Raw genomic sequence first — 22,932 nt, forward strand, 5'->3', positions numbered from 1 at the left:
CGTAGCGTGTGCGAGTCCGGGGACCTGCCAAGAGTGGAACAGGGGGGAGGTGGGGGTGTCACAGAGAATTGCAACAATCATTTACATACCCGTCGCTGATGTGTACGTGTTTCATTGACATCCGACGAGGCCTTCTCGGTGCTTTACTTTGTCAGGCAGTTTATTTAGGTATTTAAAATATTCTCGGTTTACAAGCCGCATCACTTCGACCTCTACGCTTTTCTGAGCAAAACTCCATATTTCGGTTAACATACACTGCTGGAAAGAAATTAGTACGCCTGGAAAGACGACATCGATTTGTATACTGTGACCGCATATGCCACTTGGCGGATAGTGGATTTACCGATAATGGTTTCAACATAGTCCGCCAACAGATAGCGTAGTGGCATGGCTACCGGAGCGCCATTTGTGTCCACCCTTTAACAGGGAATGCCCACAGCCAGAGGGATCAGTGTGAAGCAAGCAGACAACCACACCACGGACACGCACCTGTACTTCCTACAGCCAACTGAACGAGTTTGAGAGGGCCTTCCGAGTGGCGGGATGGTCCTTTCGGAGAACTGCCACACAAGTTGGACGTGATGCGTCAAAAATGGTTCAAATGGCTCTAAGCACTTAACATCTGAGGTCATCATTCCCCTAGGCTTAGAACTACATAAACCTAACTAACCTAAGGACATCATCCACGTCCATGCCCGAGGCAGGATTCGAACCTGCGACCGTAGCAGCAGCGCGGTTCTGGACTGAAGCACCTAGAACCGCTCGGCCACAACGGCCGACCACGTGCTGTTATCAGTGGTCACGCGAACATTCTCACACCCGCGGATGAACTTTTGGAGATACATGCAGCACAGAAACCAGACAGGATCGTCGTACCGTAACGACACCGGTGGTAGATCATATAGCTACCGCAGAATACAAAAGGGGGTTTCTGAGCCCAGATGTGCAAACACGAACTGTTGCGAACCGTTTATTAGCAATGGGACTAAGAGCACCCACAACTCTAACCACGCCACAACATAGACGTGCGCGCCGCGCTTCGTGCCGTCAGAGGATCACTTAGAAGATGGAAAGGTGGTGGTGGTTAGAGTTTAACGTCCCGTCGACAACGAGGTCATTAGAGACGGAGCGCAAGCTCGGGTTAGGGAAGGAAATCGGCCGTGCCCTTTCAAAGGAATCATCCCGGCATTTGCCTGAAACGATTTAGGGAAATCACGGAAAAACTAAATCAGGATGGCCGGAGACGGGATTGAACCGTCGTCCTCCCGAATGCGAGTCCAGTGTGCTAACCACTGCGCCACCTCGCTCGGTAGAAGATGGAAAGGCGCGCCGTGGTCTTCAGTGAGGAAAGCAGATCGTGGCAGCACGCAAGTGACCGTTTGCGTGTACGACGTAGACCCCGTGAGCGCTGTCTCGTAGAGTGCATTCATCGGAGACACTGTAGTCCCAACCCCGGGTCTTACAGTCTTGGGTGTGATAAACTCTCGTTTACCTCTGATGTTTCTGGATGGGACGCTAACCAGCGCTCGGTACGTGCAGAACGTACGCTCAACATGTTGTTATTTTAACTGACAAATTGAAAGTTTTTACAACTTGAGTCTACATGGAAATGACTGAATAACAACGAAAAGTTACAGTCACAAAGCCAGTAAGAATTTCCTACTAGAGGCAACAAAAGATACCCTCTAAGTTTCCCACAAGAGTCCGAGGTAACACACATACAATTAGTCCCAAGTCCTATTCCGATGGCGAAGACGTAGTCTTCCGTGGAGACGTCCTTGAGATCGGTATTCAGCGGGAACTGACGTCCTGTGTTTTTTTTTTCTTTATTGTGATTTCATTCCCCTGCCCCATATGGGCAGGGGAGGGCTGTCAGCGGCATAATCCGCCACTCTTCAGCCAAGAGACACGACAACTAAAACAAGAATAAAATGATACATACATAAGGAGATAACAAAGGGGAACATAAAACAGAGTAAGGGGAGAAAATGGAGGTAAAAAGACATGGACATGTAGACGTTCATGGGGGACAGTTAAAAATGTCACCAGAAAGTTAAAAAACACAGTTGGCGATTCTTGAAACACAGAGAAGACACTGAATGCGCATGCACAGGTTAAAAGTTGGCCACCGTATTAAAAACACTCCGAAACAACACACTTAAAACCCACTTGGAGCACACACAACGAAGAGTACAACTACCAGGTGGGACCTGCCGAGGGAAAGGTTAGAGAGGATGGAAAAGGAGGGGAGAGCATGGGGCAGCTGAGGAAGTGGCGGGATGAAGAGAGGAGGGGCAACTGTGGGTTCACGAAGAGGCAGGAGACACATGGGGCGGGAGAGGAAAAGGGAAGACAGGGCAGGAGGGAGCGCAGAGACACTGAAAGGAGGCACAAGAGATGGAGGGGGAGTAGGAGGGGAAAGCCGCTCAAGAGGAGGGAGGGGGAGGGGGGAGGAGAGAGAGCCCGGAGGAGGAGGCAGGAAGAGGGGGTTAGAGTTAGTAGGAAGGGTAGATGTCAGGGCGAAGCTCATCATCCGGGAGGGGTAGATGGTGGAAGTTGTGTTGGGAAAGGAGATGGAGGGTGTGGAGATGGAGAGAGGGAGGGACACAACGGTAAAGGCGCGGCAACTGGTTGGGAGTGGAGAGGAAGGGAGACACCAGGGGGTGAGGGGGATCAAGGCGGCGGACAATATATAGTGTGACGTCCTGCGCTGCTTCTTCACTTTAAATAGTATTGGCCAACCAATCAGATGTTGGTGTAGTAATACTTCCGGCAGGCCATCTCGAACTCCCTCTGCAGGAAGCAGTACGCAGAATGTGTGTTTCCAAAACAGCAGATGTTTACCATTGCTTACGCCTTGGGTATAGGCATCCTAGGTCCTGTGTGGTGTTAGATGTGCTGCCGGTGCGCAGGGGCAACCTTGGCGACGCCGTAACAGTTGTTCTTTTGTCGTTCTTGCAACAGGAAGGTGATGTGCTGTTCCAACGGGATAATACTCGTCCACACACTGCCTGCGGAATTCAACGTGCTGTGCTAGAAGTGAGGGAACTCATGGTCAGCACGATCTCCGGACTTATCACCATGCGAATACGTGTGGGATAGATGGGACAAGAAGCGACTCGTGCGACTCATCAACCAACTCCTCTTACAAAACTTCGTGATACATGTTTAGCAGGCGTGACATAGCGATTCTCTTCTGTACGATCGACTAGATGCCAGAGTCAGTACCTTCACTGCCTCTCGTGGAGGGTAAACCACGTACTAAATGGACGTTTCAGCATGAGTCGATGCCTGGTACCTCATAACCACTTGTGCTACTGATCTGTAAACGTAATCAATTCATGTACTCAACATGCACTGTTGCAATAACAAATCTCGAGTAAATTCGAAATCTCAGGGTGTACTAACTTGTTATGGCAGTGTATTCTAATCGATTTTTTTTAACATGGTCCAGTCAAGCAGCAGCAACTGAGACAGGTCATTTGAACCCTAGTAAAAAACACATTACAGTGTTATAGCACAACTGAATTTTGCGAAAAAATTGCTTTGCTGTTAGTCTATAGTGAAATGTCGCCATGTTTTATGTTGTCTGAAATGTATTTACAACAAACTGACACATGTCCACATAACATCTTTTCTTTATTTGTGTGTGAGGAATGTTTCCTGAAAGTTTGGCCGTACCTTTTGTAACACCCTGTAGAGCGTGTTAAAAAGAGTATTCGATATTTTAAGAGGTAGTAGATCAAAAACAAGAAAAATGTCCAGCAAACGTGAGCTCTAAAATACCAACCTAAGAGCTCTGAGCACTTGTTCATCTTCTCTATTGCGATACACACGGACGTCTTCTACTGAGCAAGTGTTCATACCTCGTAAGGTATCCACTTGACAGCCCATGTTTACTGGACACTTATTTTCTTGTTTGAGCCATACTACCATTTCTCAAAATACAGAATACTTTTTTTTAACCCCTTGTTATGAAATAATACTAAAAACAGCCGACCAGTTGCAATGGATAAAGTAATCTTTACCTAGGTTTCGACAGATTTAAATCTGTCTTCTTCAGAAGGCGGCCTGAGGACAATGAACATCGTAGTTTACATTAAAAGGTATGAAACTTAAGTCAAAAATAGAGTTTAACATATATTAGAGAGCTCTTGTATTACAAAATATGAGAAGGACGCCTGGTACTTACAGTATTACATTAATATGAAATGATGTATCATCGTCGTTTTTACAAATATCTGCATAGATCCATTAGTCCAAATTAAAATATAGCCCTGAAAATAGGGTTTGTCATGTAAATAAAAATTAGTACATGGATGTTGCAGAGCTCACAAGCGACTGAGTGTAATCGGCCAGCGTAGTTACACTGCGGCCAGGGCAGGTGGCGCTCATGTCGCGAACTATGTGCCGATTGAGGTACTAAAGCAACGTGTAAAATATCAACATTAATAGCGTCCTTAGATAAAGTGACAATAAAAAGAAGGAAAGCGTTTAACACTCCCGTTGTAACAGTATGGGAGCCTTGGTATCATTAACGTAGATATATACATCAAAAAGGCAGGTGGCGCTTACGCCGAGAGTTACATACAGTGGCATATACAGCCAGAATATAAAAGTTACATTACAATATTAGTGAAGCACACACACCGTATATAAGTCAAAACTTTAAAACTATCAGTAATGGCTCTTAAGACAAAATTACGAACCCTGGTCCACAATCCAGTTAATACACATTCTCAGGGAGCCAAGGTTTTAGAGCCAGAGAAAATCACATGAGGGCCGATGTAGTGGCAGCCATAAATCGTGAGGAAACCACATTACATAAAGGGTAGTGAGCTTAAAGATTTGAAAGTGCATCATAGCTTCCTGAGAAAATAGACTACTGTGGTTACCAGCATTAATGTTATACCATAAACAGTACAGGTTTAAAGCCTTCGAAAAATTGTCTACAAGCAAGGTTCAACTGGTCGTTCAGTATATTACCGTCTTTGAGCTCTAGATGTTTAAAAATTTGTAACTCTTCCCACAGATCTAGTCTACGCCCTTTGACTTGTCTGTGTAGGATAACCGTGTCTTCTAATTGTTTAGGCGTATGGCCGGCTATCAAGAGGTGTTCAGCAAAAGTAGAGTTGTGAATATTCGCTCCTTTTTTACCTAATAGATGTTCTTTATATCGTGTTTTCACAGCTCTGCCTGTTTGACCAATATAATATGAGGGGCAGTTATTACAGGTTAGTTTGTAAACACCTGAATTGGAAAACCAATCGCTGGCAATCTCTACTGAATGTACAAGATTTATTTTTAAACTGTTATCTGTAGAGAAGGAGACGTTACAGTTATATTTTTTATGTAGAAGACGTTTAATCCTATACGATATATTACCCAAGAAAGGGATGGAAATAAATTTTTTAGTTTCTTTGGTATCCGTGGGGAGGTTGTTGCTCAAAGTCGAACAATTTTAGGAAATTTTCTTATTGAGCAAGTAATCGATCATATTCTGATTGTACCCATTATTAGCAGCAATCGCTTTGATGACATTCAATTCATTTTGTTGATCCGCCGTAAGCGCCACCTGCCTTTTTGATGTATATATCTACGTTAATGATACCAAGGCTCCCATACTGTTACAACGGGAGTGTTAAACGCTTTCCTTCTTTTTATTGTCACTTTATCTAAGGACGCTATTAATATTGATATTTTACACGTTGCTTTAGTACCCCAATCGGCACATAGTTCGCGACATGAGCGCCACCTGCCCTGGCCGCAGTGTAACTACGCTGGCCGATTACACTCAGTCGCTTGTGAGCTCTGCAACATCCATGTACTAATTTTTATTTACATGACAAACCCTATTTTCAGGGCTATATTTTAATTTGGACTAATGGATCTATGCAGATATTTGTAAAAACGACGATGATACATCATTCCATATTAATGTAAAACTGTAAGTACCAGGCGTCCTACTCATATTTTGTAATACAAGAGCTCTCTAATATATGTTAAACTCTATTCTTCCCTTAAGTTTCATACCTTTTAATGTAAACTACGATGTTCATTGTCCTCAGGCCGCCTTCTGAAGAAGACAGATTTAAATCTGTCGAAACCTAGGTAAAGATTACTTTATCTATTGCAACTGGTCGGCTGTTTTTAGTCTTATTACGTGGAACCGTTGCTGTTGCGCAGCTATGTTTAAAATACTGAAAACCCTTGTCATGAGCTTCTTCACTGAATGCGACCTTTATAATATGAGCCTTCCATATAACTTACGTACACTCCTGGAAATGGAAAAAAGAACACATTGACACCGGTGTGTCAGACCCACCATACTTGCTCCGGACACTGCGAGAGGGCTGTACAAGCAATGATCACACGCACGGCACAGCGGACACACCAGGAACCGCGGTGTTGGCCGTCGAATGGCGCTAGCTGCGCAGCATTTGTGCACCGCCGCCGTCAGTGTCAGCCAGTTTGCCGTGGCAGACGGAGCTCCATCGCAGTCTTTAACACTGGTAGCATGCCGCGACAGCGTGGACGTGAACCGTATGTGCAGTTGACGGACTTTGAGCGAGGGCGTATAGTGGGCATGCGGGAGGCCGAGTGGACGTACCGCCGAATTGCTCAACACGTGGGGCGTGTGGTCTCCACAGTACATCGATGTTGTCGCCAGTGGTCGGCGGAAGGTGCACGTGCCCGTCGACCTGGGACCGGACCGCAGCGACGCACGGATGCACGCCAAGACCGTAGGATCCTACACAGTGCCGTACGGGACCGCCCCGCCACTTCCCAGCAAATTAGGGACACTGTTGCTCCTGGGGTATCGGCGAGGACCATTCGCAACCGTCTCCATGAAGCTGGGCTACGGTCCCGCACACCGTTAGGCCGTCTTCCGCTCACACCCCAACATCGTGCAGCCCGCCTCCAGTGGTGTCGCGACAGGCGTGAATGGAGGGACGAATGGAGACGTGTCGTCTTCAGCGATGAGAGTCGCTTCTGCCTTGGTGCCAATGATGGTCGTATGCGTGTTTGGCGCCGTGCAGGTGAGCGCCACAATCAGGACTGCATACGACCGAGGCACACAGGGCCAACACCCGGCATCATGGTGTGGGGAGCGATCTCCTACACTGGCCGTACACCACTGGTGATCGTCGAGGGGACACTGAATAGTGCACGGTACATCCAAACCGTCATCGAACCCATCGTTCTACCATTCCTAGACCGGCAAGGGAACTTGCTGTTCCAACAGGACAATGCACGTCCGCATGTATCCCGTGCCACCCAACGTTCTCTAGAAGGTGTAAGTCAACTACCCTGGCCAGCAAGATCTCCGGATCTGTCCCCCATTGAGCATGTTTGGGACTGGATGAAGCGTCGTCTCACGCGGTCTGCACGTCAAGCACGAACGCTGGTCCAACTGAGGCGCCAGGTGGAAATGGCATGGCAAGCCGTTCCACAGGACTACATCCAGCATCTCTACGATCGTCTCCATGGGAGAATAGCAGCCTGCATTGCTGCGAAAGGTGGATATACACTGTACTAGTGCCGACATTGTGCATGCTCTGTTGCCTGTGTCTATGTGCCTGTGGTTCTGTCAGTGTGATCATGTGATGTATCTGACCCCAGGAATGTGTCAATAAAGTTTCCCCTTCCTGGGACAATGAATTCACGGTGTTCTTATTTCAATTTCCAGGAGTGTATATGTAGGACGCTATTATTTTCGGCGGTGACAAAGTGCTATGGGAAATGTCATTTGGTTGAGAGAACGCAGTGGACAGAATTCGCTCTTTATGTGTAAATTTCATTTTGGTAAATACATTTCATTTTACTATTTCGAATTATTTAGGAGTTGCAATTCACTCGCTGATGCCTTTGAACTCCCGATCTGTCAATACATCGGTGATTTTGCCGTGACTGTCGCTCCTTTATTTATATGAGCCTGTTCACCTGCAGATTCAGAGTTTCAGCTGACTAGATTCCAGAGAGACCCATTACAAAACATTGGTGTGTTGTCCATGAGCATAGGAAGTAGAAGCCTCGGTGTTAGTAGTAAACAATAACGACTTCGAGGCAGGAAGTAAGTGGCTGCCTCGTCCAACAACTATGAGATGGATTTCCCTCCATAAGTCCACAACGATTTTCCTTCCCCATCCCATGCCAGTCTGAGTCCCTGAAGGCCTATGACCTAGACTTCGCCGGACGTTGTAGTTCAATTCCACCCTCCCCCCCCCCCCCGTTTACTTTTTGTGGTTATTTATCAAACGTGTACTTAAATGGTGCGTCTGTTATGTGTTCCAGGTTACGGGAAGGAGTTTCGGCAGTTCGGCAACTACAACGGTATTCCAATCGCTCCCAGGCCCTCGCCATGGATAAGGGCGGCCGAAATACAAAGGTAAGACAATTGTCGCTGTCTGCGGGATGAATTGCCATGTGAGAACAAATGTTATCAGAACCACGCAATTTAACCTCAGTTCTAGAACTAAAGCTGATATACATACCGTTCACAAGAGAGGTGTTTGTCCATTTGAGTCAGCGGGACGGCATCTGCATGGAAGCCGTGGGTAAAATGGTGTAAGTTTCCTTTAATTTAGTCTATGGTCACAAACCTTTTGTTAACAGATTACCGGTCTCGGTCTTTAATGACCATCATCAGATCTGTTCCATAAAAATAAAGTCCTAATGTACTGCAGCCGTAGTGGCATCGTCATACACTCGTGGAAATGGAAAAAAGAACACATTGACACCGGTGTGTCAGACCCACCATACTTGCTCCGGACACTGCGAGAGGGCTGTACAAGCAATGATCACACACACGGCACAGCGGACACACCAGGAACCGCGGTGTTGGCCGTCGAATGGCGCTAGCTGCGCAGCATTTGTGCACCGCCGCCGTCAGTGTCAGCCAGTTTGCCGTGGCATACGGAGCTCCATCGCAGTCTTTAACACTGGTAGCATGCCGCGACAGCGTGGACGTGAACCGTATGTGCAGTTGACGGACTTTGAGCGAGGGCGTATAGTGGGCATGCGGAAGGCCGGGTGGACGTACCGCAGAATTGCTCAACACGTGGGGCGTGAGGTCTCCACAGTACATCGATGTTGTCGCCAGTGGTCGATGGAAGGTGCACGTGCCCGTCGACCTGGGACCGGACCGCAGCGACGCACGGATGCACGCCAAGACCGTAGGATCCTACGCAGTGCCGTAGGGGACCGCACCGCCACTTCCCAGCAAATTAGGGACACTGTTGCTCCTGCGGTATCGGCGAGGACCATTCGCAACCGTCTCCATGAAGCTGGGCTACGGTCCCGCACACCGTTAGGCTGTCTTCCGCTCACGCCCCAACATCGTGCAGCCCGCCTCCAGTGGTGTCGCGACAGGCGTGAATGGAGGGACGAATGGAGACGTGTCGTCTTCAGCGATGAGAGTCGCTTCTGCCTTGGTGCCAATGATGGTCGTATGCGTGTTTGGCGCCGTGCAGGTGAGCGCCACAATCAGGACTGCATACGACCGAGGCACACAGGGCCAACACCCGGCATCATGGTGTGGGGAGCGATCTCCTACACTGGCCGTACACCACTGGTGATCGTCGAGGGGACACTGAATAGTGCACGGTACATCCAAACCGTCATCGAACCCATCGTTCTACCATTCCTAGACCGGCAAGGGAACTTGCTGTTCCAACAGGACAATGCTCGTCCGCATGTATCCCGTGCCACCCAACGTGCTCTAGAAGGTGTAAGTCAACTACCCTGGCCAGCAAGATCTCCGGATCTGTCCCCCATTGAGCATGTTTGGGATTGGATGAAGCGTCGTCTCACGCGGTCTGCAGGTCCAGCACGAACGCTGGTCCAACTGAGGTAGGCGATGACTGACGGGTGTCGATCTCACAGACCTCGGCTGTGAAGCTTTGTCACGAAGGCTTTGAAGCTACTACGCCCATAACAGCCGATCAGTTGGCAGCCTTGTGTGGCCGCCATTTCTCAGAGACACTGTGTCAGGTGATGAGGTCTTCTCGGATTGTCAGTCACATCAAGTCATCGTTCTGCGGTAACGTTTCAACAAGTTTCCTACGTTCCATCTTCAGGCGAAGAGAATGAGAGCACTTAGTGACTTCGCCTGAAGATGAAAAGTAGGAAACTAGTTGAAACGTTGTTGACTCGGCTGATAATCTGAGAAGACTTCATCATCTATATTCACCGAGAAAGTCTAAATTCGCATATACTGTATCAGGTGTTGGTGCGGCGGTCTAGGGCTGTGATGCTATCGGCGAGGCGGAAGGGACCTGCTTATCTGTGGCGGAAGCATTTGCCCCATATAATAAGTCAGGTACTTAAGTTCGAAACTGTGGCCGGCCGGTGAGGCCGAGCGGTTCTAGGGGCTACAGTCTGGAACCGCGCGACTGCTACGGTCGCAGGTTCGAATCTTGCCTCGGGCATGGATATATGTGATGTCCTTAGGTTTAAGTAGTTCTAAGTTCTAGGGGACTGATGACCACAGCAGTTAAGTCCCATAGTGCTCAGAGCCATTTGAACCATTTCGTAACTGCGTATATGTCTTGAGGCAGGTAAATCGCTACGTGCTAATTACCCAGATTAAATTCATCCAGTGTTTGAGAACCAGACCACTTAGTGACTTCCGACAAACTTAGCACCTAATTTCAAACTTTTTCGAAACATTTTCTCATTGACACTCTCCACAAAATAATGAAAGGAAAAAAGTTTACCTCTTACCAAATTTTCGTTGTTCATACAGTAAAATTTCAGCTTCAGGCATGACGTTTTAATTTATTACTTTTTTTTTACTAATAACTCTATTCGTAACACATTTTGCAGACAGTATCTGGATATAGCATTGAATGCTTGCGAAATTTCATCACTGTACGGCACGTAGTTCAGGGGATATTACGTCATAAACACTTAGACCCGTGAAGCGGTTGTTTTACACATGGGAGTTCGATTCTTTAAACAAGGGAATGCGGCCTGCGATCCATCTGATTTCGGCCTGCCACTCACAGTTTGTTCTTGTAATTTTATTTTATTTTTTCACTCTTCTTTCATTCCCTTCCGAAATGGAGAGGGCGGGCTCTTGTAGAACTTCGTTCTTTTGAGCCCAGTCTAACTGGCTTTAGGACTGTGGGATCCCAATTCGGAATAATAACTTCTGACAACACAGTATTTTTGAACTTACGGCCTTTACGTAGACGAGGTAAGGAATTTGCGGCTTCGGTACTAGAAAGTATGTATACCATTCTTTAAACAAGTGCGGGGGGGAGGGGGCGGGCGATTGCCAGTCCTATTTCTGAAGAGGTAATTTACGGTGATTGCCTTTTCAACGCTGAATGTTCCATCGAAGTATTTATATAAAATACTACCTCACGCCTCTTTTAATAAAGTTCGTTAATGTTTATTTGTAATATACTTAACCTACTTGACCCATTATAGTAATATATTAGCACTTTTTTATTGTATTTTTCCAGTCTTGGCTGTCACGAACTGTACAATATTTGTACTTTCACAAGTGATATGTAACGTATTCAGATGATTTGATTTTCTAAGAACTTTGAATAGGCTGTCATAGCATCTGGGACAGCTGCGACTCAAAAAATACAATCCAATAATTTTGTTTACAATCTCATCAATGTCATTCCTTTAGGTAGTAGGGAAAGGTACAGCTTATCGGACATGTAAGCTTATTCTGAAGGTTTTATTGGAACACTCTTCACACTAAACAATACTATGAAACGTTATTTAATAGAATTATGAAACTCGATGTCGTAAGAATATACATTCGTTAATTTTTTAAACATTTCTTCCACTCTTCTCATTTCCGTAGCGTAAATGTTTGAAAGGTTGTATCGGGCATGAAACTGTAATCGGGGGAAAAGTCATTTAATTTGCAGAAAGTTTTAATTTGATCTTAAATCGTTATAAACTTGAAATTGCCCATCAGTTCACCTATTTCCCGAAGAATCTGTCAATTCGTTTCTTGCTGCAACTTGCTGCTCGTTGCAAACTCGTGATTTCAGCTGTCCTCAGTTATAAATCTTCGTGTATTTTCATAAAATAGTAGTAAAAGTCTTTACCCGCTTTCAGTCTTGTCTTATAGAGCCCATACTTTTTTTTCAGCTGCCCTGCATATTTGTATACTAGATTTAAGACCCCGTCATTACTGGAAGGTATAAGCCGCCTATCTAAATTTTTAACATGATCGCACAGTACTATTTCCTACTCATCACAATGTTCTCGGAAGTAATGTTTTATTTCCTAAAACAGATTTCACAGCCATCTTGTTCTTTTCCCAGAAAGCCGTAAGTAAACCTAATGTAGTTCTAAAGTACTTCCCACTCGTTTCTGTAGTTGTGAAAAAATATGGATACTTCTACGGCTTCCTTCTTATTATTTTCATCCCATTTATGGCCTGACTTCTTAGCTTTGTACATTAAAGAAAAAAATCTTAAAATCTTAGTTTTATACTTCGTTTTGTCCGCTACAACCTAAAATTACTTTGTCCGATATAGCCCAGATGCACCGCAATGGTACTTTAACATTCTCACTGATATCACTTGGGGTAGAAATCGTGCAGAATAATATCATTTATGATTAGAAATGAGTAATTGATATTTTTTTATTTTCTGCTTGCTGTCCAACGCGTTACGGAGCTATAACTCCATTTTCAACGTCTGCATGGATATATTGGAAGTTACATTTTCTTTATTTTCTCACGTAACAGCGAAAGAACAACAAAGTTGTTAGATTTAACGAGATTAACTATATCCAAGGTGGAATTAATGAGATAAAACAAGTGAAATGATAGAAATAAAGTCTAGTAGCTTATTACCAGCGTTTGATCACATGACTTTCGTCTTCTGCATTGCTGAAAAACTTCCACATTTTCACTTACGCTTTGAAACTGTTTAATATATTTATTATAGTATTACATGAGTTAAATGGTGCATATTAACCTATGTTATAGTGAAGTGATGGAATATTACTAGATTTACTGTTACTTCCATTTACATAATAGACGAAACAGAATAAGAAATTAAAGAATAATTTAGAGGAGTAACTATAAACAATTTTAATTTGACATGTTTACATATTCAAGACGAAATTTGACAACCTTATTTATATACAGGATGGCGTAATTATCATTGCAGTATAGTATTTCTATTGCTATGTATGTAATTTATAATTTTTGCTATTGTAACTTAACATTATTTTAGTTACGCATAAATAAAATACTCCAGTGTTAACTTCGTGCACCGAAAAACTTACTAGAAATAGATAACTTGTTGCCACTCCAAAACGCACCGTAGTTTTGATTCAGAATCGCCTGAGTCGTCTTGTCCCAACATGGTTCCCATTGCACGGCGCGACGGGTGCTGTCTCTGGTTCTAGAGGTTAGAATCAGCTCTCGTCCGACACAGTCCGCTGTCCAATACTTCCCGATCTTCCCCAGTCCTTAGTCTATGTAAATCTTGTACATTCACTTGGAATGTGCTGTATCGTACGAAATAATTTTCGTCGACACTGTGCTGAGAATTCTCAGCTATAGTCCTAGAGGAGGTCGAGATGATACTACAACATATTAAATATCAGAACATCTTATTAGCGTCTGCGAAACATACAGTGACCGATGCGGAATTTTCGCCCAAAACGCTGGGTGAGTGCATACGTTTGTTCGGAAGGGGAGGCCGACACTGTTTGCCCACTTTCGGCGATGACAGAATCGAGGTGCACGTCCTGCAATCTTTCCCAAAAGACTTTACCAAAACTATTCAGTAAAAAAAAAAAAAAAAAAAAAAAAAAATCATTGTGATATTTGCATGTAAGTAAGACACTGCGCGAAATTTGAAAAAGTTTGCAATGAAAAATAAGGGTCGTTATGGTTTTGTGTTTGGTGCATATTACGTAATATCTTACTGGTTATGAAATTTAGCTAACATATTGAATTTTTCCATAGACTTGTATGGAGGACTCTACCTGTCACCAATCTCGACAAAACTGCTCTGATGCAGCACGCTCATTTGCGATCGCGCGCGCCAGCATTGAAGCTATAGAGAAATATCCACAACACTCTTCGCGTTTCATAAACAGTTTGAGATTTTAGAACATGATAGGTCGCAAAGAGGAGCGTAGTTTGCCATATTGTTATTATGCAAAACTTGATTATCTACCGCATTATCCCACTAAGTACAGATTTTTACAATGAAAGTATGTTTTTTTAAGGACCATCGATTGCTGGTAAAACGAGAAATGGTAGGTGTTTCGGAACAACATAAGTAAAGACATTACACGGTAATTTTTGTGCCGAGGTTGTGCGTTTTCATAATCTATTGACCTTACTTCTCCTCCGTTCGTCATTAATAAATTTAATAAACCACTGTTTCGGAATTCTCTCCCAGTTGCACCTGCACAACATGTTAGTGAGGTGGCTGTATTTTGACAAAAGAAGCAGATTTTAACATGGCAACAAGAGAAATGCATAGGTTTTATTCAAAATTCGCCAGTCATGACGCTTCTCTGAATGTTACAAATGACTAAGAAGCCAGGTGAAAATAAATCGCTGTTCTTGTTGCATATCAGCGGAATTATTTTTAGACACTAACGAAAGCAGAGGTGACACTTCTTTTTGAATGGTCAGGATGTAAATGTGGTTATGGAGGGTCTCAATATTATAAAAAAAAATGTGAGCGTAGGCTTCAGTTCAGAAAGGCACTTCTCGTCCAGCGGTCTGCATTACGGCTACAGTGCCTACCTGTAGCCCCCATCACTTCCACTTTCCCCACGCGTGCCCTGCAGACTTGCACATCTACTGGCCACATTATTCTGCGCACATTGTACAACTTGAACAAGATGAAATCCCTAACAATACATGTCCACAGGAATCTCACGAATATTTGTTACTGTCACTGCACATTAACGTATCACTTGATTAACGAAACAAGAGTACAACAGGGTAGTGTATAATACAACAATTGAACCGCTGGCTCAATAGAGATGATGCTATCGTCTTGAGCGATGATTGGGCTCAGACGTAAGCAAGTATGCTAATGCAGTGGCATAAGGAAATTCTTCTGGGCTTCTCTTCTGGGCTTGTTTCAGATTCCGAGGTAGAATGGGATAGGAATGATGATGGAAATAGGATCACATTTGAGGAAGTGGAAAAAATGGTCAATACATTGCAGTGCAATAAAGCGGCTGGGGTGGATGAAATTAAGTCGGAACTCATCAAATACAGTGGAATGTCAGGTCTTAAATGGCTACACAGGATAATTGAAATGGCCTGGGAGTCGGGACAGGTTCCATCAGACTGGACAAAAGCAGTGATCACACCAATCTTTAAACATGGAAACAGAAAAGATTGTAACAACTACAGAGGTATCTCTTTAATCAGCGTTGTGGGTAAAATCTTCTCAGGTATTGTTGAAAGGAAAGTGCGAGTATTAGTTGAGGACCAATTGGATGAAAATCAGTGTGGGTTTAGGCCTCTTAGAGGTTGTCAGGACCAGATCTTTAACTTACGCAAATAATGGAGAAGTGTTATGAGTGGAACAGGGAATTGTATCTATGCTTTATAGATCTAGAAAAGGCATATGACCGGGTTCCTAGGAGGAAGTTATTGTCTGTTCTACAAGATTATGGAATACGAGGCAAACTTTTGCAAGCAATTAAATGTCTTTACATGGATAGTCAGGCAGCAGTTAGAGTTGACGGTAAATTGAGTTCATGGTTCAGAGTAGTTTCAGGGGTAAGACAAGGCTGCAACCTGTCTCCACTGTTGTTCATATTATTTATGGATCATATGTTGAAAACAATAGACTGGCTGGGTGAGATTAAGATATGTGAACACAAAATAAGCAGTCTTGCATATGCGGATGACTTAGTTGTGATGGCAGATTCGATTGAAAGTTTGCAAAGTAATATTTCAGAGCTAGATCAGAAATGTAAGGACTATGGTATGAAGATTAACATCTCCAAAACGAAAGTAATGTCAGTGGGAAAGAAATATAAACGGATTGAGTGCCAAATAGGAGGAACAAAGTTAGAACAGGTGGACGGTTTCAAGTACTTAGGATGCATATTCTCACAGGATGGCAACATAGTGAAAGAACTGGAAGCGAGGTGTAGCAAAGCTAATGTAGTGAGCGCTCAGCTACGATCTACTCTCTTCTGCAAGAAGGAAGTCAGTACCAAGACTAAGTTATCTATGCACCGTTCAATCTTTCGACCAACTTTGTTGTATGGGAGCGAAAGCTGGGTGGATTCAGGTTACCTTATCAACAAGGTTGAGGTTACGGATATGAAAGTAGCTAGGATGATTGCAGGTACTAGCAGATGGGAACAATGGCAGGAGGGTGTCCACAATGAGGAAATCAAAGAAAAACTGGGAATGAACTCTATAGATGTAGCAGTCAGGGCGAAGAGACTTAGATGGTGGGGTCAAGTTACACGCATGGGAGAAGCAAGGTTACCCAAGAGACTCATGGATTCAGCAGTAGAGGGTAGGAGGAGTCGGGGCAGACCGAGGAGAAGGTACCTGGATTCGGTTAAGAATGATTTTGAAGTAATAGGTTTAACATCAGAAGAGGCACCAATGTTAGCACTGAATAGGGGATCATGGAGGAACTGTATAAGGGGGGCTATGCTCCAGACTGAACGCTGAAAGGCATAATCAGTCTTAAATGATGATGATGTTGTCTACACCGATACCGCTGAGGGAGCGACTACGCTTACTTGTCTTCCGTTGCGAAGTACCAAGCTTGTCTTAGCACATCGTCCTTCGGGGGACACCACAGAACGCAAACGCTATGACGTTTTCTGCCACACGAAATTTCCATTGCCTCCCCGAATCTAAAAACATCTGACACCAGAGTGATACAGAGCTGTACGAATGGCCCCCTGTTTGTACTCCAGAGCCAGACTATGAGAACACTCTCTGGTGGTTCCACAGTGCGGACGCCGCTGTCTACCCCGGCGAGCGGCAGCAACCATCGTTCCCTGAGCAACAGGTGCCTTTTGGTAACGCCATCATCCTCCAGAGGAGGGGGCCGCAGTACCCCGTGCTACCAGCGCCCCCTGAGCAGCAGGCGCCACCTGCTGACGGCTTCATCTACCAGAGGACGGGACCGCCCCCACTGGGACCGGGACCATACAAGTAAGGCAGTGCTGCGCAAGTCACTTGTAAATTATCGCAGCTCATCAACTTGTTTCGGGAAGTCGTCATCCCATTATTAAGTTCTATAAAAAACAAAAACATAACTCATTATGTTGTCCCTGTAGTACACGTACCTTAAAAGTACAGGCTGGCGCACGAAAAACCAGTCCCGAGTACTACATTTGAAACTTCCGCTTTCAACAGTTATTCATGACTGTGCTTAAACTGACACACAATATTTTTAGCGCAACGCAATCTGACTTTCAGAAATCCCTACAAAGGAATGGCCCTAACTAACATTAACCTATACCTTTCACAAATTACTTACCTCACAAAAATCTTCATTACTCGAACTACTGCAATACAGCGAGCGCCACTACTGCCAGCTAAATAAAAGATTCAAACTACGGAAGGCACTAACTACTGATAGGCATAGTTAGCAAATGAAAGATTTTTGTAGAGAACAAACAATGTATTTACCTTGATAGTCATAATATATATAGCAGTTCATGACATCCAGTGTTACAAATTTCAAAACTCCGCCATCTCTCTCCCCACATCCACCACTGCTGGCGGCTCACCTCCAACTGCGCAACGCTATGCGCTGTTCACATCCAGCTGCCCAACACTACAGTGGCAGACAATAATGCAAACTAGCCACAGACTGCACACAGCACAGCCAGTGATTTTCGTACAGAGCGCTACGTAACGTTGCCAATAAGAAAACATAAACAGCCTACTTACACATTGCCCACTGTCGCCCGCCAACAGTCATCTATTGTTTCGAAGCTGTTGCGACTACGTTTTGTATGTCAGTACAAAAGCCGTCGCGACTTGGCTTGAAGTAAATATCGCAGCGAGATCGTAAGTACAATATTTCATGCGCAGAATACATACCAGAAGTGTTTCGCTCCCGATGCTTGTCTGGCGTAGGGATGCACCAAAAATATCGATATTCCAACACATCGACGTCTTCGACACCTATATCGATGTATCTCAAGAGGGTCGATACAATGTATATCGATATTTTTAAAAATTTGCCCACTCTAGGATAGTTTTAAAGACGTCTGAGAGCTCTGCTGACACATATTTTGTAACTGTAGCAGATCTTTAGTGAGATTCATCGGAAGTAGAACTTATCACAACGATAATCAAAAGTCATAAGGTCATAAGGTAATAATGTACAAAGAATGCGACGAACAACCAAGAAGGTAAAACAAAATATTTAACCTTCTTGTAGTCTAAAGATAAATCTAGAGCGTTAAACTATAGTGCGACTGGACATTTTAGCCTCACCTCTTGCGGCCAAATGTTAGCATGTAAGAAACCTCCTCACACACCTTAAAAGAAAATTATTCGTATCATCGCACATTATCACAAAAAGTTGACATCTCGGCGAGATGTACCGCTTTTCGAAATTAATCCAGCGAATGAGTTATTTCTGCCCTATGTAGTGAAAAGATATGTGTCGCCTACCAAGAGAACCGTGTAATACAAATTTACGAAAGAGTGGTTTCCTCCTAAACAAACTGAGGTGTGTCGTTTCGAAATTTACCCTTCAATTGTGACTATTGTTTGAACACCAAATCTAAAAAATTGACAAACGCTCCTAGCTGCAAAGGGCAGTAAGGATGCGTCAAACATTCGACAACATTCAACAGCAGAAAGAATGACAAGTGCTGAAAATAATATAAGTGACTAGACACAGGCAAGACAAAAGTGGAGGCACTGTTTGACTTTGAGGGACACGGTTTCCCCATGTTTCTGTATATTTGAATAACGTCTGTCGAAAACTGCCAGTGTGTCAGGCACTTTCAGTACGTCTGCGCATACGCAATGGAGGAATCCACGGATTGTGAAAATAACTTCAGCCAATCATAGTCGAAAAAAAAATTGACTGGACTTAACGTTCCATCTGCTTTCTTCCCTCCTTGTCTCCCTATTAAAAATTATGGTCAAGCGCCACATTTCAGTTTGGTGACTCGTATGTTTCAACGGCGGAATTAGCGTCGACCGGGCGTCACAAAAATACGAACAATCAGTGCTGCTGACTGACCATCCACCTCACCAGATGATGATACCCCAGCAATGGCAGTCACAACAACAGGCTAGTTTCCGATTAGAAGATTTCCTAAAACATTCCCTAATTTCGAAAAAAACGCTTCTGGTATTGAGTTTCAAGGAGAAATGCTATTATGAACCATGTGTGCTATCACTGAGTTAATTATTATTAATACTATTAGTACTTGTACTAGTAGTAGTAGTAGTAGTAGTAGTAGAAGAAGTAGTAACAGGCTAATAAAGAAAAAGCATTTTTAATGAAAGAGGCTTATTTTTGTGGCTTTAATTTTTCGGAACGGTAATATGGTAAAAAAACGTTATCAACCACCATATTTTTAAAAATAATTTTAGCTATTCAAATTAATAATATTATGATGTTACTTCGGTAGCATTGGTTGCACTTGTTAACATATGTCATAACTACAGTGACAAGCTCTAAGCTCGCTGACTATTCTTGTTTCTGCTCAAGAGCCTCGCGGACCATAAAAAAATTCTTTTACCTCTTCTACACAAAGATGGAGAATTTTTCATCTCTGCAAAAGATTTACTTATGTATCAGGAGAACTGACACAAGGTCTCATGTTCTATTACATAGCGGCGACCAGGTGCCACAAAAATACGAACACTCGATGCTGCTGATCGATCATCCGCCTGGCCAGATGATGTCCCAGCAGCAGCAGCCAGACCAACAGACTATTGTCAGGTAAGGAATACAGCTAATTTCGAAAAAAATTCATAATATTCAATTTCAGTACGCCACTAGCGTGCTACATTTGTCATAAATACTATTGTTATTATTATTATTATTATTATTATTTAATTATTATTTAAAAGTGAAAAGCCGACAAATAGCTGTAGTTCTATACTCGTTTACATTCTTACAAGATGGATTTTTTTAATATTAGATTATCAGTACTATGGCTAGGACAGTTCTGCACTAAGAATATACAGTGTAAGTCAGTACTTTCAGCTACCTAGTTTCAGCTATTTTTCAATGTCGTACAATTACCCACATTCCACATATGTAGACCGTCGCAAATGGGAGACTTTTCGGATTTTTGCCACGGCAGAATAAGAAAGCATAATTTATTCCCAAACATGTACGTTCACCCACAGAAAGCAACTCTTTATTTTTAATTGGTGTTTCAATAACATACAGTTTAATTTTTAACTTATAATTTAAATCTACATTGGATTTTCTTCCTTCTTTCTCCATCCAGTAATTTCACAGGTACAAAGGAGATATTTTTTCGAAATCCAATACATACCAAAATTTTTCGTGTAAAAACTACATCTTGTACGGCTTTGACAATTAGCTCTGTTGCTTCCAGCAACTGTTCTAGGCAAGAGCATTAGAAGATTTTAATTTTACCGCTCACTACCTGCACAACACTATTGTTATAACATTCCACATACACGCCTGGAAATTGAAATAAGAACACCGTGAATTCATTGTCCCAGGAAGGGGAAACTTTATTGACACATTCCTGGGGTCAGATACATCACATGATCACACTGACAGAACCACAGGCACATAGACACAGGCAACAGAGCATGCACAATGTCGGCACTAGTACAGTGTATATCCACCTTTCGCAGCAATGCAGGCTGCTATTCTCCCATGGAGACGATCGTAGAGATGCTGGATGTAGTCCTGTGGAACGGCTTGCCATGCCATTTCCACCTGGCGCCTCAGTTGGACCAGCGTTCGTGCTGGACGTGCAGACCGCGTGAGACGACGCTTCATCCAGTCCCAAACATGCTCAATGGGGGACAGATCCGGAGATCTTGCTGGCCAGGGTAGTTGACTTACACCTTCTAGAGCACGTTGGGTGGCACGGGATACATGCGGACGTGCATTGTCCTGTTGGAACAGCAAGTTCCCTTGCCGGTCTAGGAATGGTAGAACGATGGGTTCGATGACGGTTTGGATGTACCGTGCACTATTCAGTGTCCTCTCGACGATCACCAGTGGTGTACGGCCAGTGTAGGAGATCGCTCCCCACACCATGATGCCGGGTGTTGGCCCTGTATGCCTCGGTCGTATGCAGTCCTGATTGTGGCGCTCACCTGCACGGCGCCAAACACGCATACGACCATCATTGGCACCAAGGCAGAAGCGACTCTCATCGCTGAAGACGACACGTCTCCATTCGTCCCTCCATTCACGCCTGTCGCGCCACCACTGGAGGCGGGCTGCACGATGTTGGGGCGTGAGCGGAAGACGGCCTAACGGTGTGCGGGACCGTAGCCCAGCTTCATGGAGACGGTTGCGAATGGTCCTCGCCGTCACCCCAGGAGCAACAGTGTCCCTAATTTGCTGGGAAGTGGCGGTGCGGTCCCCTACGGCACTGCGTAGGATTCTACGGTGTTGGCGTGCATCCGTGCGTCTCTGCGGTCCGGTCCCAGGTCGACGGGCACGTGCACCTTCCGCCGACCACTGGCGACAACATCGATGTACTGTGGAGACCTCACGCCCCACGTGTTGAGCAATTCGGCGGTACGTCCACCGTGCCTCCCGCATGCCCACTATACGCCCTCGCTCAAAGTCCGTCAACTGCACATACGGTTCACGTCCACGCTGTCGCGGCATGCTACCAGTGTTAAAGACTGCGATGGAGCTCCGTATGCCACGGCAAACTGGCTGACACTGACGGCGGCGGTGCACAAATGCTGCGCAGCTAGCGCCATTCGACGGCCAACACCGCGGTTCCTGGTGTGTCCGCTGTGCCGTGCGTGTGATCATTGCTTGTACAGCCCTCTCGCAGTGTCCGGAGCAAGTATGGTGGGTCTGACACACCGGTGTCAATGTGTTCTTTTTTCCATTTCCAGGAGTGTATTTTATTGGCTGTACGCTACCAGCTCCTCTGCTGCACATTCTCGTAGAATTTTTGTGTAGGACCTTATATTTACAATTTTTGCTAACGAATGGGAATGTTGTTACTCTGTTGGTTTTAAGCTCTGCAAATCAATATTCTGTCGGTAGGTGCACAAACTCCAGTCCAGCACATTTAGATACAAGATAACCATCCTTTTTAAGCAGATCTAGGTGGGACTGGTGCTTTCCACACATATTTTTCGTGTTTTCGTTAAGGTATCGAAATGGCTCTGAGCACTATGGGACTTAACATCTGGGGTCATCAGTCCCCTAGAACTTAGAACTACTTAAACCTAACTAACCTAAGGACATCACACACATCCATACCCGAGGCAGGATTCTAACCTGCGACCGCAGCAGTCTCGCGGTTCCGGACTGAAGCGCCTAGAACAGCTCGTCCACCGCGGTCGGCTTCGTTAAGGTAGTAAACATGCTCAAATTCGCCAGGACTCCAACATATGGTCATTTACCAGTGCTTCTAAAAGTGAATGCAGATATTTTATATTCCCCAGTTATAGCAAGATTTTGCCGTGCACTGTGTTTAAAGCAACATGTAAGCCTTGCCTGCACAACTGCAATAGCTATGGTAGTTGTCTTCGTTTTTTGGCTGCAATCTCTTCCGTTTACAGTCTTCTTTTTCGTACACACAACTCAGTAATTGCACTGAAAGCACGATTCCTACAATGGGGAATGGTTTAAGTCTGTGTATACATTTACACTTTTTCTTACGACTTGTGGGATAACATTGTTTGTGGACACCAGTCCTAATTCGGTGATATCTACACTACTGGAAATGGAAAAAAGAACACATTGACACCGGTGTGTCAGACCCACCATACTT

General features: G+C 44.5%; 1 protein-coding gene across 5 annotated transcripts in view; it reads left to right on the forward strand.

Moving 5' to 3' along the window:
* Positions 1 to 22,932, forward strand: part of LOC126165698 (trithorax group protein osa-like) — a 121,841-nt gene that overhangs the window by 59,593 nt on the left and 39,316 nt on the right. For all 5 annotated transcript variants that reach the window (XM_049920341.1, XM_049920342.1, XM_049920343.1 and 2 more), the window contains exons 2-4: positions 8,296 to 8,389; positions 16,949 to 17,152; positions 19,809 to 19,916. In XM_049920341.1, the coding sequence (XP_049776298.1) occupies positions 8,296 to 8,389; positions 16,949 to 17,152; positions 19,809 to 19,916 (406 nt within the window). The remainder of the gene's footprint in view (positions 1 to 8,295; positions 8,390 to 16,948; positions 17,153 to 19,808; positions 19,917 to 22,932) is intronic.

This window comes from Schistocerca cancellata, chromosome 1, assembly GCF_023864275.1.
Source record: "Schistocerca cancellata isolate TAMUIC-IGC-003103 chromosome 1, iqSchCanc2.1, whole genome shotgun sequence".
Classification (NCBI taxonomy): domain Eukaryota; kingdom Metazoa; phylum Arthropoda; class Insecta; order Orthoptera; family Acrididae; genus Schistocerca; species Schistocerca cancellata.